At 42.0% G+C, this 17,953-nt stretch overlaps 1 protein-coding gene across 1 annotated transcript; it reads right to left on the bottom strand.

The window, feature by feature from the left end:
* Positions 1 to 4,760: 4,760 nt before the first annotated feature.
* On the bottom strand, positions 4,761 to 9,827 carry CMTM3 (CKLF-like MARVEL transmembrane domain containing 3; the record flags this gene model as incomplete). The annotated part of the gene is made up of 4 exons (XM_009870970.1): positions 4,761 to 4,789; positions 6,466 to 6,583; positions 7,826 to 7,921; positions 9,672 to 9,827. Coding segments are annotated over 4 exons (399 nt in total), but the record flags the coding sequence as incomplete, so codon positions are not given.
* Between the last annotated feature and the right edge of the window lie 8,126 nt (positions 9,828 to 17,953).

The raw sequence follows: 17,953 nt of genomic DNA, 5'->3' as shown, positions 1-17,953 counted from the left end.
GGAAAAATGGTAGTTTTCTAACACTTTATCTTGATCAATATAGTATGGAATCATTTGTGAAGAACTTCTTGTTTAATAAATGGACCTATTAAAGTACTAAGACATTGTCTTCATCTGTAGAGGCAACATATAACCAGAGTATACCAAGTGTGGTGGTTGATTATTCAACAGTCCAGTAATTGCAGTTGCTAAATGTGCTTCCTGTGCCTTTCCAACGGCATGGAGGTCAAACACCTGACAAAGCAAACTTCATAGATGTAGGGGTTAATGAAAAACTATGTATCAGCAGTCCTTGATGAAAGGTTGAATACAGCAGAAAGCACATGGAACTGCTTTGTTGTACTGAAGTGGTTGTGGTGGGATTGCTCTTGTGGAAGTGTCTCCATCTGGCATGCTGTAATGGGCTGAGATGCTGTATCTTGTGGTTTGCAGCATCACGTTCGAGACTGAAAAGGAATTTTGGGCCTGAAGTGACAGTGAGTGGGTAGTACCCTGCCACTTCATGGGCAGGAGGCTGCAAGTCCTGCAGTTGGGATTTTTGGTATCCAGGTGCTTTAGGTGCGAGGTCAAAGCACCAAGTTAAGGGTAAGATTTGTGGAAACGCACAGATGGTTGAATGAGTGTTGTGAAGTGATTTTGGGAATATGGGTGATGCTCTCAAAATACTGTTTAGGGATAACGTGTGTGGGGAGGTGGATAAAGGTGCTGGTACCATTCAGCTTTTACAGAAGGATTTACTATGGAGAGTCAGGCTTGTACAACTTTTCTGCTGCAAGGTGTGCCAGTTCGCTCGGCCTGTGTGGGCCTGTCAGCAGTGGCAGATTCTCTCATCTGTTGCAGTGCTGCATCCATTGGAGCTGCTTAGAGATAAGGCCTTAATGTAATTGATGGTATTTAAGAAAACAAAAGAGTTAAAGTGCTGGACTTACTGCCATATTGCTGCTGCTGTTGTTACCCCTGGTGCTCCTTGGTCAAGAGAAGCTTCGTCAGCTGTTGAATGAAAAAAGTCTATTCTGCCTAACTTTTAAATACTGAATCTTCTTTCAGTCTCCTGGAAAGACTATAATAATTGACTTCTTATTTAATGGATCAGGCTAACAAAATGAGATGGACAGCATCCAAAATATCTAAAATAAAAACACAAGTATTACCTGGCCAAAATTAACATTGGAATCACTGTTTTCTTTTGCAAGGATGTAGATTGAAAATTTTTTAATAGTTATATTTTTTGGGATATCATTGTTTTACCTTCTGACCTGTAAGTTTTACAAAATGTTCAGAGTATTGTGAATTCTTCCAGTAAAGGAGGGAATCTGTGTTGCAGTGTGAATTTTTTGATGCAGTCCTGTTTATTTAGAAGAAAAACAAGAGATGGTGTCTCCATCCTGACTTTTAAACCAATACAAAAAGGTATCTCAAGCACTTTGTAAAAAGATTCATATTCTCAGTGCTTATCTAAATTTCCTCTGCTTCCTTGATGTTTTCTCTCCCTCTTTCTGTGCTCAAAAAAAGATTAAAGGATGGCTAGGTGGAGCTGTTCTTGTATGCATGGTGATATGTACTTTGCATTTACTCTTTGGGGGCAGTTTGTATCCTGGTCTTTGGAATGAAGCCACTTAATTTTACTATTTTTAATCCCTGGTGAGCTTGGTTACAAGCTGCCTGCTGTGAGGTTTAGCTCAGCATAGTGGCGGTATGTATGTTTTCTCATTTATTTATGCATTTTAGAAGTGCAGGTGTCAGAAACATGCACTGTTAGTGTCTGGGTACAAGTACATGCTCACTTAATGATACAGGCTGCTGGTCTCCTAGCAGGGAAGATGCAGCTGTAAAATTCAGGCTTAGAAATTTGCACAGTGAACACTTAGCAGAAGCATAATGAATGGAAAACATCTGCTTGCTATGCAGAGCATTAAATTGTCTTCTGCTTTCCAACACACCAGGCTGGTGGAAGCATTCTTCTCAAATACCACATAGGCTGAGATAAACCACTTTTCGCCTAGTATCCTGGAGATTGCTTTGTAAGTTGGAAATGTGAGACTTCCAGAACTTTGAATGGTATCAAGTGAAAAGCATTATTAAGTGGAGTAATGGACAGAGTGTTAAAAGGATAACTGAGCCTCTTATTTTGGTCAGAATCTAAAAAGACTGCTTCGAAAGGCCTTTTGAATTCCTTAACGTGACCTGTCCAAAATCAGCACACAAGACTGAACAGTTCTTCCACAGATAAGTATAAAAGGTTTTTGATAGCAGAAGGTAGGAGGGGCAGGGAGAGAGACTTTCAGACAGTGCAAGGACTGTATGGAGTCATTCACCTGTGATGCCAGCTGATCATTTCTCCTTCCTGTTGGTGACTTTGTTTCACTTTAGATCGTAAGACTTCTTTTATTGTTTCGACATAATCCATTTTCATGCTCAGTACTGGAAACTGTCCTTTCTCTCTAGGTTTGTCTACTGCTGAATGCTGTTCAGCAAGCACAGGAGTTCAAAATGGCAGTAGTTGTACTCCAGTTGTAATGTTCCTTTTGGGAAAAAGAATGTGATAGAAAAAAGAAAATTGATTATGACCCTACTGCTACACTCAAATAAGGCCTCCTATGCTTGTGTCGCGAATCTTCGATTGCAGAGAAAGCAGCGCTCCTGCTATTTTGATCTTGTCAGTTGAGGAAAAACATAGTGCAGTATTGCTGGCAAGAGATGAACAAAACACAGAGGTGTCCACCTCCCCAGCACGTGGCTGTTAATCTTGCTAGTCAGAGGCAAGGCAATAAAAAACAGTTAAAATAAGTAAAGACACCCAACACTTCTATTAAAGGAGGTTTAATCCAGCATGGTTTCTAAATATTAACCATGTACTGGTTTCCAGCTCTTTAATGTTCCTTTTGGGAAAAATTAAAAAAGATACATTTTTTTAATTAAAAAAGAGAAATACAAAACGGATATGAAAGTGGGCCCAGGTCCCCGATGTCACAGTGTGTCCCAGTAAAATATGACAACAGAAAAGAAGTGTGGAATTTCATACAGGAGAAGGTTCAAAGAGCTCTTTCTCATTAAAGCAAAGATGATTTGTCACATTTGGAAGGAACTATTTGTTTTGGTTTTATTCCCTCAGTGGTCTGGAAGCAGGAGATGTAGGAGCTGCCTGTTAGACAACTCTTAATCTGGCCAGCACCTTCCCAAACACCTGCTTGCTGCGAGGTACCGTGTTCCTGCCCGTGAGCAGCCAGCTGCTAGCAGGAATTGGAACCCAAGTGGTAATTCTTTTCCAAAGGAAATCTGCTTTTATTGTTTTATCCCTGGTTTTCATTTATTCTGTTAGTACCATCTGCTCTCATTTTAATTACTTTTTGTTAAAGGCCACCTGTTCTGGTAAGTCATTAATTTTTTTTAAATGTATACAGGTTTCTTTGAAATAGATCTATCTGATGCCATATATAAGAAGCATGCTATGCTTTTTCCAAGGTGTGTGAGTTATAGGTAGGCACAAGTATTTCAAGCTAGGTTGTGCTACTCATGAAAACACCTTGTAAATTGAGAAGACTTTTTTTCCCCCAGAACACTAGACCATGAGAGAAATCATGCTCTTCCGGGGCGGGGGGGGGGAGGGGACGACAGAGGGAAAAAACACACTCCAAAAAAAAGGGAGGGATGGAAAAAATGAATTTCATTGCAGACATTCTTTAGTTTTGAGGTTGGTTTTTTTGCCTTTTCACAGTTGGGAGGATGTTCTGCCCTTCTGGGGCCCAGGTATCCTGAGTTTTACAGAAACAGTTGTCTGTTTTGTGAACCCAGCGGACTACGTCCAATGGTACCGCTCACGGGAAGACCAGTGTGTGCAACACAGAGCGTGAGATCAGGCAGTGATCTCTTGTGCCCAAGTATTTGCAGGCTTTGATAGGCAGATGCTGTTGGATAGTACTTGGCGAGCCTTCCTTACCTGTACGTGCAAACACAGGCTTCCACACAAATGGTAGGAAGGGAGCTGGTAAGATGATGCCTCATCTGTTCTACCTCGTATCTGTGATGAAATTGCAGAAGATGGGATGTGAACCCATCCAAGCAGCTTAAAAAAGTGATACTGAATGTCTGATGAGCCAGCTACCCTGTGGCACAATTATACTTTGAAGTTTGTTCTTGCTTCAGATTTCCAGTTATCACTATTTCTTGTCACAGATAGGCAGTAGATACAAATGTATTGAAACCAACATGTTACGAACTGTAATCTATGCCATCAGTGCTTGAGACAGTGGAATATTCAGACCTCAGATAAAGAAATACTGTTAGTTAATCAAGAAAAATACAAATAAAGTAGATGTGTTCCGAGCCTCTCTTCTTTGGCACAGCAAAAAGTATAAAAGTTTAACAAAAGTTTTAAAGATCTGGAATTAAGAAAACATATTAAAAGCTCCGCTTATACATTTAAAATACCGTGTTCCTGTTTACTTGCTATGTTGTAGTTCTGAGTCAGGAGGGGCAATGGAGGATCGAGATGTGAATTGAGATGTGTTGTTTGGATGAAGACCTCTCTGGCAGGATGAACTACTGTAAAATCCATAGTTCTGAACAAGTGTCTCATGGCATTAGGAATACTCTCCTTTTCCACATCACTGCCCTGTCTGTGCTTTGGTGATTCTGTAAACAATGACATGGGAAAAGGATATCGAGGCTGAAATAAGGGAGATACTTCAATTGGCAGTGCATTCAGCAACGAGGAAAGTGCTTGATCATCTTCCCTTCATGCTTGGTTGGTGTTTGGTTCTTCAGTCTGAGTCAGAATCGGAGTCCTCATCTGAAATTTAAAACAAGGACGAGTAATGAAAACGAAAACTGGAAATATCCACGTCAGCTTTAGCTCTTGCTGGGAGCTCTTCAGCAGGTGTCTGCTTCAAAGGACGTGGCATATTTAGGAAAAGGCTTGTAAAACAACAGATAGGACTAACATGATGGAGCTGTAAATGGTGTTTCAAAGGACTTAGAAATGCTGCTGAAAGGCACTTAGACCACAATGTAGGTAATGGTTCCGATGAAAGAAGTTGCAGAGATACTATTAGCATGCCCACAAGAGGAAGTCTGCTGAAGACATGCTTCCTGTACTAGAATATTGCTGTTTGATGTGGGTCACGGTTATGCACTGCCAGTTAAACGTATCTGAAAGCCAGCAGCTTTAAGATGTTAAGAAATCCCAGTAGGCCTATAGAGGTAGATCTTGCCCAAGCTCGAGACTCTGCTTGCAAGGAAGCGAGGGATTTCTGGCCTTTGGAGTCGAGAGCCCCAGCGCGAACATGAGTTTGGTGCTGGAGGAACAGTGCTGCACAGCGAAGGGCTTCTTCCTGCGTGGGCAGATCACCAATACCAAGCTGCGTGACCACGGGGGTTTTTTTAAGTTTATGTGCTTCTCTCTCCATCTCCAGGGAAGTTAGATCAAATCTTTAGACTAATTTTGTACCCTTGTCACTTGATTGTCATCTGAAGTCAGTTCAGTTTGTGGAGATAAACAGTTTCTAGTCTGTAAACAGCCTGTTTCCTGTGATCTGTTCCTTTAATTCTTATTTTCTTTGTCTCTCTTTTTGTTCTAAAGTTTGCAAAACATGTAACAATCTGCTAAAATAACCAGAAAAGGCTGTTAGTGTTACTATATACCTTCTAGGATTCTGTGTGTGTCTTGGGTGTTTGTTTTCCAGAGTTTTTGTGGGTTTGGGGTTTGTGTGGGGTGTTTCTTGGGGTTTTGTTGTTATTTTGTTTTTAAGTGTGGAATAGACTTTTCCATCTGTGTGGGTGCAATGAGTAGTATTATAACGCAGCGCAGAATTGGCAGGGGGGACTTGGCCTCCTTGGTATTGTGAAATAGTGTCCTGACTTAACTTGAGATGGCTTTGAACTCCCAACAGCACATCTCTCTTTTTACCTTTCTCTATGTGGATCTGACTTGAGGTAGACTGTACATGCTGTATTAGACAGAAATTTGGTAATGATCTTGTTGATTTTATGCTATGTGTCCTCTGCATTTCAAGGCCATTTGCCCACAGATCATCAAAGCTTGACCCTGAGTAAGAGATTGTAAGGAGAAAAGCACCATTGGACATTTTTATGTCCACTGGTAATGTATGTTAATAATGAATTTATTAAAAAAATAGATAGATGCTTGTTTGTTTTTAAAGTAGGACATTTTGATGGGGGAAAAAAGTCTGTGCTGCACAATAATTTCTATAATTGGATTTGGGACCTGTCAGGGTTAAATGGTACGAAACTCTTAAGAAACTTCACATTCCTGGCTGTTAGTTACCTTTATAAATCACTGAAATTCCAGTTCTCATTCAGCATAGTTGTGGTATACAGAACCAAGGTAGCCAAGAACAGAAACTGTTCTTACTGAGTGAGTTCTCTTGCTCTCCTTGAGAAGAGTGAAATGGAAAAGAAAATCTCATATTACATGCTCATATAACCAAAATGGGGCATTTTACCTACCTTCTGACTTGCGTCCTTCAGGGGAATCAGAACTGCCTTGCTTGAGGAAAGTAACCAGATCATTGAAGGTTATGTAGAAGTCAATGGCGTACACTATTGTGGCTATAAATCCGAACACCTAAAATGGCAAAATAATACTCTCTTTAACAACAAGGTCCATCAAGGACAATCCAAAATAAGCCTAACCGATGCAAGAAAAGTTCTTTGAGAAAACTGCATTTTTTTTTCCCCTTTGCCTCTATAGAAGACAGGGAAGAAGAGGAATGTGTCGTGACCCATTGGCATCAACTAAGTTACAGTTGATCTGGGAGCCTGAGCAGTGATCCCTGTGGCTGCTCCATCAGGGATGTCCTTAGCCCTGCCCAGGCTACATCCCTCTCTGGCTCTGGGCACATTCTGAGCATCAGCACTGCTCTGTGCTGGGACCTATGGGATAACGTAATCTGCGCCTCCACCATCCCAGGGCATCTCTTTGCCACAAGAAATCACCTTGATTTCTCTGGAAATAATTTTCTACTAGTTTGCAAGGAGATGTGTTTATTGCAGAATGAACCAGATTGAGATGAAGTGATTCTGGAGTTACCTATTCAGTGTCAAAGAAGCTGCAGTGTGGCAAGAACAGGCTGGTTTTCAGGCTGAGAAGCGAGTAAAGGCTATGTTGTGTTGCTTCGTATCAAAACAGAGAGACAAAGATTAAAACAAGGTCTTTGTTTAGAAGTTGTGTCTGACTTCAAATGGTTTGGTTAGGGGTGCAGGCTAACACTGCTGGGAATTGCTCTTCCCTATCTTTTAAAATTATTATGCAAATTTTATGTTGCATACATTATTGATGCTTGGAGTCAAGCTGCAGATGGACAGGCTGTATCTTATTTCTGAACACAAAGTGCTGATGATGAATCCTTTCTCCTGCTCTTGTTTCAGTTCATTCCAGTAAAATTAAACAGTAGAGGCAGGAGGTTGAAATTACTTAACTTAGACTGTCCTTAGTAGTTACAGATTTGAATTTTTTTTCTTTTTAATTATTATTATTATTACTTCCATTCAAGGATCTTGATGTTCTTTGCAGGAACAGAGTTTATCTTCTCTGTACAACTGGTGAAATTAAAAAGCAGAATAAGTGCCTTTCCTAAGTACTGCAGTTAACACTGAGCAGCCCTGTTAGGGTGAAAAAACTATTCATTGATTCAAAACTTGTTCTTCTAAATAACTGACCACTTCTCACTTCTTCCTTGCTCTAGGCAAATCTAATTCTCAGTCAACTCAAGAAACTTCTGCTGCTTTCAGTGGGGTCAGTATTGAATTGTTTCTAAAGTACATCCATACACAGTTCACTCAAATACTTAAGTGGAAGTCTACTTACTCCTGCTGCTTTAGATGCTCCGTCATTGTATTTTGAGACAGCCGCAATCGAAATGGCAAAGTAAATAATGGCAGCAGTGACGCACCGCAAGAAATCCTGTAAAATAAGCAATGTTGCGTTCTCAGATTAGTCATGTAATTCCAACATACAAACTCCTCTAGAAATTATTTCAGGAATGACCACTAAAAACCTTTGTTGTTGCATCAGTGGACTTGTCTGATGCTGGAGTGTGACTTCAGCCTGGTATTTTGTAGCGGATGAACTGTTCATCTGGGAAATATTTTTAAATGAGAGATGACAAGAATCTTGGCTTAAGCTGTTGGTATAAACCCTACTTTTAATATGCTTCTCGGGCAAACCTTTCTTCAGGCTGAGGAGGGCTGCCTTTCTGTGATGTGCAACATGGAGTGCAGCAAGGGCTCTCATGGAAGAATCATTTGAGTCTCATCTTTAAGCAGAAGTCCTGCGGTACCAAAGGCTAAGGGGCCCTACCAGCTCCCATGGGAAAGAGGTGTGTGCTTGTTAGGCCTGTCTGCAGGAACTCCTCATTAAGGAACTAAACACTTTAATGTTTTAAACTATGATTTATACTTAGCATGTTCACTTGTAACTTCCAACAGCTAGCCTGGGGTGAACATACTCTGTTATCATCGAAATATGTGCTTCTGTGGCTGAGACTGTAGCTCTGCAGAGAAAGGGGCCATGCTCTATAATAACAATACAAGCAGCAATGTGCTGGAGCAACCGTCTCTGAACTGTAAATTAAATAGAGCTGTGCTTCCCAGGGCATGTGTAAATCATATGAGCTGGGATAATGGTATCTTGACCTCTGCTCACAATTAGATCCTCTGCCTTTTCAGAACAGATGGATGAGTAAGATACCGTCTCAAAACACAAATCCTACAAGAAACTTGACTCTCCTGAAGTCAGAGCAAGGTCAGTTATCTACATTCTGCGGCTGGAGTATATTACGGTAATGGACATAATAAACATACAAGTGGTTTTTTGGTCTTAGTTCTAGAATCAGATGCATGCAGAAAATGGGAAAATGATGGAACTGAGATTACCAGCTGAAAACTGTGTATACTGTCATAGTCAAAGTCACTGCTGTTGCTTTATCCACTAGTGGCCATGCTACTGTTTTTAGACAGAGAGCTCTAATTCAGATCTCACTATGACAAGCTATGGCTAGATTATACCAAAAGAGAAGCCAGATTGATTAGACGATTAAGATTTTTTTGCCCTTTTTTTTTTAAGTGATAAATGATTCCTTTACAACGTGTACTTGAAGCAACAGAGACATCCAGTGGCCAGTGTGCAGTGCTCAGCTGTGAACTCCCAGGAACAGCCACTGGTTCCTTTGTGTGAATGAGCATCGGAAGTAGCTGTCAGTTTCCTTGCATGTGAGTATGACTTTGCTTCTCAACAGCACTTACTTGAGAATTTTAAAGGATTTTAGTAAAGTATACGTGCTGCTCTATAGCATCCTGCTGTCTCCCCATTCGTAAGGGTGGCAATGTTCAGGAGGCCCTGGCAGTGGTTAGACTCACTTAGGCTGATGTTGCCTGCTTCTGAAGATCCAGCCCTAAGCCATTTGCCTGGAATTGGGCATAAATTCTGTGCTTTAATAAAACCATGCTTTCTGTCAGCACCAAGAAAGCTATGCTGTGTAGTATAGCACAGTTTAAAGAGTGGTTTGCGATCTTTTGAATAACAGGCAATACGGACAGGTTTCCAAAAAGGGAGTGATATTGTTAACAGTCAGCCTGAACTCCCATATAGTCCCTTTTACTCATGTTATACTGTACAGTTAAATCTCTGGTTTTATATTGCACTTTTCACTTACCGTCAAAGGCCAGTAGAGTCCTTTAAACTTCTCATTAAGTTTGGTGGCGTAGGCAAAAAAAAGAAACAGTGCCAGCACAAACTCTAGCAGTGGTGCCGTCATGAAAGAGTCAGCTAGAGATGCAATGTAGCAGATAAAGATGATAAATGACAGCACCTAAAATAAAGGGAAAACTCTAATTATTGGAGTATGTAGCAGTTTGACCCTGGCTGGAGGCCAGGTGTCCACCAAAGCCGCTCTGTCACTCCCTTCTCAACTAGAGAGGAGAGAGAAAATATAATGAAGGGCTCGTGAGTTGAGCTAAGGAGAGGGAGATCACTCAGCAGTTAGTCATGGGCAAAACAGACTTGACTTGGGGAAATTAATTGAATTTATTACCAATTGAATTCGAGAAGGGCAATGAGAAATAAACCCAAATCTTAAAAGCCAAAAAACACATTCCCCTCACCCCTCCCTTCTTCACATATTCTCACTCTTCTCTCTGCCAGGTTTTTTTTTTTCCCCTGCTTCTTAAATATGTTATCATAGAGGTGTTACCACCATCACTCATAGGCTCAGCCCTGGCCAGGGGTGGGTCCATCTTTGGAGCTGGCTGACATTGCTTTATCAGGCGTGGGGGAAGCTTCCAGGAGCTTCTCGCAGAAGCTGCCCCCACAGTCCCCCCACTAACAAAACCTGGCCAAGCAAACCCGATACAGCATGGAATAGCAGAACCTCAGGCAGCTGAGCGGCTTTGAAGTGTTCTTCTCCCTGTGTATGTCTGTCAGTGCTGCTGGTGATGACAGGTCTTTTCTTGGGCCAAATGAATTTTCCTGTTCAGCGCGGAATACATCTAAAGTAATGGCGTTTATTTCAATGTGTGTGAAATCATCTGTCTGGAGAGTTTGGTGGATTTGCACCTCTCCAAGGCAGTAATTTGCTCTAGGTTGTAAACAGTTCTGACAACATAATTGTGAAAATAGACTGGGGCATTGCCAAGCAAACAGAGCTTTAAGCTTTCAAGCGTGACAGTTCTCATTTTGAAATCCAAATCATTGCTCAGATAGCCTCAAGTAACTCAGCATTTATAATCCTGGAGTTGAAAGGAAAAAGTCTGCTGTTGATGGATAGAAAAGAGCTGAGAATTAATTATTCTGTGACTTTTGGAAGATTCTGGTTCTAGTTTTCCAGTGCAGACTTAAAGAGTACTAAGATAGGTGACTCTCAGATTTTTTTTTTAATCTTCATGATGTTTCATAACTCTAGAAAATAATAAAAATCGCATTTGTTTTCCCATTCAATTAAAATACCTTTAGAATATAGTTTATGGCTCAAACCAGAAAGTTTCACAATGGCAAAAGGGCTAAAGAAAATGTATTTTCACCTCAACCAGACAGTACTAAAGTGCTGTGCTACACTTTTGGACTTTCAGCTACTGGGTTTGTGAAAGTGGAAGGTGAGAGAACCTTGGAGAAACTTAGTAAAACTGTCAAATCATGTACTGGGAGTTGGTCACCACCAAGAAGAGGCTCCAGCCCTACTGCTCTACTACCTGATGTGGTAACTGGTTGCTGTTTTCTTCAGATGAGCTTAAAATAAAGAAGCCGGTAGCATACTGAATGAAACATTTTCTGCAAGTGTGTGTAGCATGTGCTAGTTTACGCCTGAGCTGCTCTATTCAGCCTTTCGTCTTGGAGACAAATCTCTGCCTTAGCAGTGCTCAGAGCTGCTTTTGGGCAACATAGCAGGTGCTGTTTGAACATTAAATGACAAATTGAGACACTGACATTCTCACTCACATAATACTGAAAATAGGTGTATTATTTTCCCCCAGATAGCAAATCTGAAGGCAGATGTGGCTTCTTGAAAAGCGTGTTTGAATTATGATGATCAATGCATTTGCCTCATTAAATTTCAGATCTCTGGATTTCTTTGCTTGCCATGTGTTTCTGGGAACCACCTGTACCTCAAGAAAAATCATTAGTACACTTGAATAGTAAAGCTCCTCTAATTAATAATTATTTCTGTGAGAGGTCAGTCAGCTGTCCTATACATGTATTGAAATAGCCCATTTAGGTTTAGGGGGTAACTAAGCAGTTCAATCGTGTTCAGATAATTTCTTAATTAATTTAGCAAGCCTGGTTTTGGGGAAAGCAGTCAGTTCTTGACCAGGATGATAATAGCTGGAGTATATTGTTTTGATCCATTAGGACTAGGTGGTGAAGTTTCAGAGGATGTGACATTTTTAGTAAGATACTATATTTATCTTAAAATGCCCGAGGATTGTTTTCATTCCATTGTGTTGTAAGAAAGTGATCTGGTATATAATGCATAGAGTTCCCTTCTGCAGTGAAGCCTGTTACCTGCTAATATTTACCCTATTTGTTGTTACTTATCCCATTATTGTTTGCTTATTGCTAACACAGCCTCTTTTCAGGTTTTTCTAGTTTTCATATAGCAGAGGGAACCAATTTCTTCATGTGGCTATTTTATTTCTGTGAGTGGTAGGTACTGCTTGAAGCAAAGTAGATATGGCAGAACTTGGATACTACTTAAAGGAGAAAGGAATTCTTCCTGCTTCCTGTCGCACCGCCTGCTCCCTTCCCACTCCCACGGAATAAAACCGCAAAGGACTGGACTTTATGAATCTTCTTCACTCGCATTTCTGGAACATAATTTAGGCAGAGTTTCATGTTTTCTTGGTTTAAAATCACCGTGTAGCTAGGACATTCTTTGTTCCTTGTTTTGGTGTTTAAAAAAAAATCTGCTTTTTCTGGGTAAAGAAAAGTGTGTGATAGCTGGGATGTAGAGAGGGAGAAGTATTGCAGGGATCACCAGCAGCAGGGAGGAGACGTGTTCAGGATAGGTCCCATCAACCAACTCCTTCAATAGCAGAACATTAGACCTGGACTAAACGTGGTAGATCTCTTATGAAAGGATTAAATGCAGTCTTAAATAATACATCATACTACAGCAATGAGGGCAGGTAGAGAGGGAACCTTCAGATATGTAAGTCGATGATGCACAGTAGAGAGCACTTTGATCTCAATTCTGTTTGATGCAGGAACGCCAGTGCTCTGCCTGCCTTTATACAGAGAAAAAGTTCTTCCGTCAGAAGCGGTAACTTGTTAAGTGAATTGAAGAGCCTTTGTGTTCTCTTCACATCAGCCTTATGGTAATTTGTGTCACTCCTCATTTTGGAGGCATTCAGAGACTGAAAAGGCCCCTGGAAGATTTTATCTGAAACACACACCTATAAAATAGTGGACCAGACTTTGAGAATGAAGGTTTGAAAGATGGTAATTTTAGATGCTCCACCCTTCACTGAGGCAAGGCTGGAAGGTGCTGGGAGAGGAGGCAGCCAGACAGACATCAGAAAGAACAAGAGAAACAAAAGGAAGGAGATGCCTGAAGGCTCTGCCAGTGACAGCTCTGGTGCTAGTTTGTTCTTTGGTTCGCTTTATTTTTTTTTCTCCCCGGTGACCATGTCACAGCTCTGGTGTGGAATTTAATGCCAGATCTACTCAGTAACCTGGGGACAGCATTGTGTAACACAAGATCCTGTTGGCTTTTGATAATTCCCATCTCTCTTTGTTTAGAGCTTGTTTCCCCTTCGGATGGGTGAACTGCATGGAGTCCCCGAGCAGTACTGGGTATTACCTATTACTGTCTTTTCTGAATTACAGACGTATCTTGTTATCTTGTTGGACCATTCAGTTGCAGTGCCACTAACCGAAGCATTTGATGTCATCTGAAAATTTGGTAATTTTGAAGTTACACCTTTCCTCTCACAATACAAACACTGATGTGCTGGTCTGTACCCAGAAATAATGAACACCCACTGACTTGCTTTTTCAGACTTCTTGTCTTTGAGACAAGTATCTGGTGTATTTAAAGTTGCTCTTAAAACGACGAATTCAAAGGCAAACTTCAGAATATATAGTCTGACCCCTTTAAATACCATCAAATGGTCTATGCACATCATCTGTTCTGTGCCTTTTTTCCTGAAGCTATGTGTTTAAAACTGATTTCACAGAAAGGTCAAGCAATGGGATCCTGTCATTCTCCTCACAGCTCTGTGTCTATGCTAAAAACCAACAAAACAGAACACCAAACAAAAAAAACCACATGAAAAAAACCCACCCAGCTAGAGAGGAAGTTTGTGAGACTCAATGCAACTGCAAGTTATTTTAGCACTTTCAGAAAGCACTCCTGCTTCTAGGGAAAAAAAAAAAAAGGCATTTTATCAGTTTTGTTCATTTATATTTTCACAGAGGGTTTCTTTTTCCTTTGAGATTATGTCCTCGGCACTAAGCGCAGCTGGGAGCTGAAGTTGTTCCTGTGCTGCTGTTGAAAGGTTAGGGTGATTGTTGCCAGCTTCCCTGTGGAGGAATATCTGGATGCAGAAAGCTCTAGGGCAGTGAAGAACAGGATCCTTTCACAGTCTGGCAGTGGTAAGATTATAAAAAATCCTGGCAAAAAAAAGAAGCCTGTTTTTTCATTGAGCACCTTTTTGGCGGTAGGGGGAATGTATATAAAAAAGAACTATTACATACTACTTTTTTACAGGAACTTCGTTGGTGTTGTGGTTCAAAAAGTAATTTTTTCCCACGTAATTAATACTTAATACTGTGTTGCTGGACTGGCCAGGCATTATGAAGTTATACTTTATCATATAACCAGCTTGCAGTTCAAGGTATAAAAAATAATTAGTTACAATGGTTAGAGCACTGTGCCCCTTAAGGGAGGGAGGACTGCTGAGGTCCTGGCAGAGCATGAAGGCGTTTGTCTGCTCCGCGCAGGGAGAACAGACCCACTGCAACCCCTCGCTGCGATGCGGATGCCGGGAAGGAGCCGACATCGGTGCATGCCACTGCTCACGCCCCAGCGCCCTCCGCTCATGACTCTGCGCTGGCAAATGCCTGCTCCTTATTTCTCCTCCACAGGAAAAAATAGGTTTGCTTGAACGGCTTCAAAAGTGATTAGAGGTTGACTATGGACAATAGTGCATTTTGTTACCGTTTACTGGCAGGAAGTAGATTGCTTAGCGGTCACTGCTATTCAGTCATTTCTCCACTGTATTTGTCATTGAGGTGAAGTTCTTGGATCCTCCAGAATTAGCTGCCAGGGTCACCTTCTGGCTACAGACCCACAGAACGGCATAGGGGTCTTCTTTAAAGGAGGCTTTAAACAGAGCAGCTGAAGTTTCAGTTATGAAGGCCAGTTCAGAGAAGACTGAAAAGACAGAAGAAAGACAAGCAAAGAGGAAAAAACCAGACAGAATGATTTCTGTGTCCTTTTTGTCACAACAAACATGACACAGCCTTATACCAGACAGCCTTACATATTCATACCACATTTTTATGAAAAAAAATATATGTAGTGCCACTGTACACTGGCTTCAGGAGACTAAGGAGATGCCAGTTAAAGCAGTCACCAGGACAAACACAGAAACTTCACTGAAACAGCCAGGGAATGCACAAATGTGGATGGATCTTGCCTGGACAAGCTCTGGCAGCAGGTATGAGAGTGGCTGTTAAACGGTTCCAACACAGGACAGAGGGAACTGAAAAACTCATCTCAAGCATTTAAGCATGCTCTTAAGAGCACGGATGAGATGCTGACCTTCTAGACAGCAACTTGAGTATTTAGGAAAAATTAGTAGCTTAGGAGAAGAGTTAAAATCTATGGAAGAAATAATGGTACAGGGAGAGAATAGAAAGGAAAAAAGAGAAAAAAAATAACCTGGGAGATAAATGATGTTGATTAGGAAGTGGAGGAGCAAGACAGTGAGAATAAATAGGATCAGGAGAGACAGCAAAGCTTATACATGTACCTGATGTTACTGCTTTGTGGCTGTGTAGCTATCCCAGGTGGAATAAAATATTAATAAGGAAGGAAGATCAAAAGCAAAAGGAGTGGGGGGGAAACTTTCTTTTCTGAATAAAATTTGATATTATAATTAAGCTTCTAGCAGTAATCAGCTTCATCACCAGCCTAACTTGTTCCAAGGGAGGCACCAGAATGCTTAGACCTGATGGCCCAAAGAGCATTTTGTGTGCCAACATGAAAATCTCCACCCCAACACTGTAAAGATCCATACTCCCTTCATGTGAAAATGTGTGTAAAGGCTCTTTTTAAAAAGTGGCTCCAGCAGTTTCCTTCAGTGTGCACAAAGCAATCCTTGCCGGCAGCACTGAGCTCCCGGCGCAGCTCCCGGCCGACTCCAGCAGCGCGAGGGCCAGCTCGGGCTGGCGTCTGTGTGGCACTTGTCTTCGTTTACAGAAGTCTGAGTGGGCCCCTTGTAACTTACGGCAGCCGAACCGATCCTTTGCCAGACACTTCTACTGGGCAAAACAAGACTTTTTAATGAGGTTACTTCCACCAAGTACACAACCAGCACGGACACTGGGCTGAGGGAATTTGCTGAAGCCAATTCCTGTTCCCTTTCTGCCAGACTGAAAAAGAGAAGTATAACATCCACCCCAGCCAAGCTGTGTTTGCAAGTTGCTGCTTTGCTTTGGTGGGCACGTGTTTTTCAGTATATGGTAGTTTGCTTTTTGAATGTTGAAAGAAAATTGACTTGGCGTTTCCTGTAGCTGAACAGAGAAGCTCTGATCTACCTGCAGGCATGCCAGTATTTGCATGACTTTAAAGATGGTAAAATTAAGCGGGTTTCTCGTGACTTGCCAAGCTGCTGAATAATAATGTGACAGAGGTATTCGGTAACAATAATGAGAACCCAATTTTGTTTCTGAACAAAAGACGCTATTCAAAATCTGTATCCCATGAATATTATTAACATACATTTACGCAGAACCCAACCCCGTCAGTACTGTGTTAAAGAGGAAAAATCAAACATTCACGACAAGAAATACAAAGCTGAAGATGAAACACAGATTTAAACTATGATAGATTTAACTTGGATTCATCTTCAAATATTTGGCAGTACAGTTCTCTAGTTGTACACAGACTGGATTAATTCTGGGTCCTGTGTTGTCTTCAAGGTTTTCTTCTGGCAAAGTTGAGACAACTGGAGAGAAACTACTGCTGCCTCCCCTCTGCCAGGAAACGACATCCTAAGCACATGGGCTGGCCTGCAAGGAGCACACGGAAAGCTTTGCTGCAGCTTCGGCAGATGGGATTTTAGAGCTGCTTTCAGCCAGCCAAACCCCTCAGGAAGCTCTGAGTGGCCTTACAAAGGGTAAATGCCTGTTTTGTCAAGACAGAGCAGTTGTTATTACTCCAGGGAGGCATAATCCGTACTTCTCTATGACAACAAAAGGGTGAGTCTGATCCCATGACCAAAACAGTATTCCTCCAATATGTCATCATTCAGAGATGTTAAAAAGCCAGGCGCTCTGGAAGTCATAATTTACTGGCTGTAAGCCTGTACAGGGAATTCCAGTATATGTTATAGTATGTAACCAAAACATGTGCCAAAGGAGCAAAGTTAGCTGGGCTTTGCTATCTTCTAAATGTATGTTTTTTGTAAACTACAGATGCAGTACGAGTGATGGGGGGCACCTGGAATTGTTACAGCATTTTCAGTGGAGCTGATATAGCCCATGGCCTGCTGCTACCCAGCCCTTGTTGCCCGCAAGTCCTCCCCATCTCCTGAATGAGTGGTTTTCCCTCTCCAAGCAGCCTCCTACCTCCTGGCTGCTGCCCTTGCTGTGCCTGCCACAGTGCCCACAGCTCCACAGACTTCCAGGGCAGTAAAATATCAGAAAGCATCACCCCAAAAATCAAAGGCCTGTAATTGCGGCCCACCCCGATCTCAGAACTTGAACGTGAAGGAACACCACGGTGTGTTTCTAGGGAAGCGCTTCCACCCCCACTACACGTGTTCTAACGATCATTATTCGGTCCTTTCACAGTAAGTCACTGGCTCTGTAGCAGGGAGCAAATGTGGAAGAATAAAAACCCCCAAACCACAGCTTTTGGGGCACTCAGGAGAGAAGTTAAGAGATGTGGTTCCCTGCATAATGTCACGCACAACACATTAATGAGTTAGGTCTGTCCTGCCGTGCTCAGGGCTCGCTATCTCGTACACTATGCCTCTCCACGGCACTAGGAGACACCGTGGCTGTGGTCAGGAGCGGGCCCGGGATTCCCACTGCAGGTAAGTTAACAGGAACTCCGAGCCCCGTATCCCTGAGCGGGGGTTCCTGACGAGGGGAACGCGCTTGAGGCGCTGGACCCGTCCGTGACAAACGCTCCGCTTTCCTGGCGTGCCCTGCCCGGCCGCAGCCCTCTCGGCCCTCGGGTTCCCCCGCGCCCCTGGGGCCGTTCCCGGATCG

Source organism: Apaloderma vittatum, unplaced genomic scaffold (assembly GCF_000703405.1).
Source record: "Apaloderma vittatum isolate BGI_N311 unplaced genomic scaffold, ASM70340v1 scaffold19166, whole genome shotgun sequence".
Classification (NCBI taxonomy): domain Eukaryota; kingdom Metazoa; phylum Chordata; class Aves; order Trogoniformes; family Trogonidae; genus Apaloderma; species Apaloderma vittatum.
Note: the sequence above shows the minus strand (reverse complement) of the source record. Positions and strands in the feature narration are given on the sequence as shown.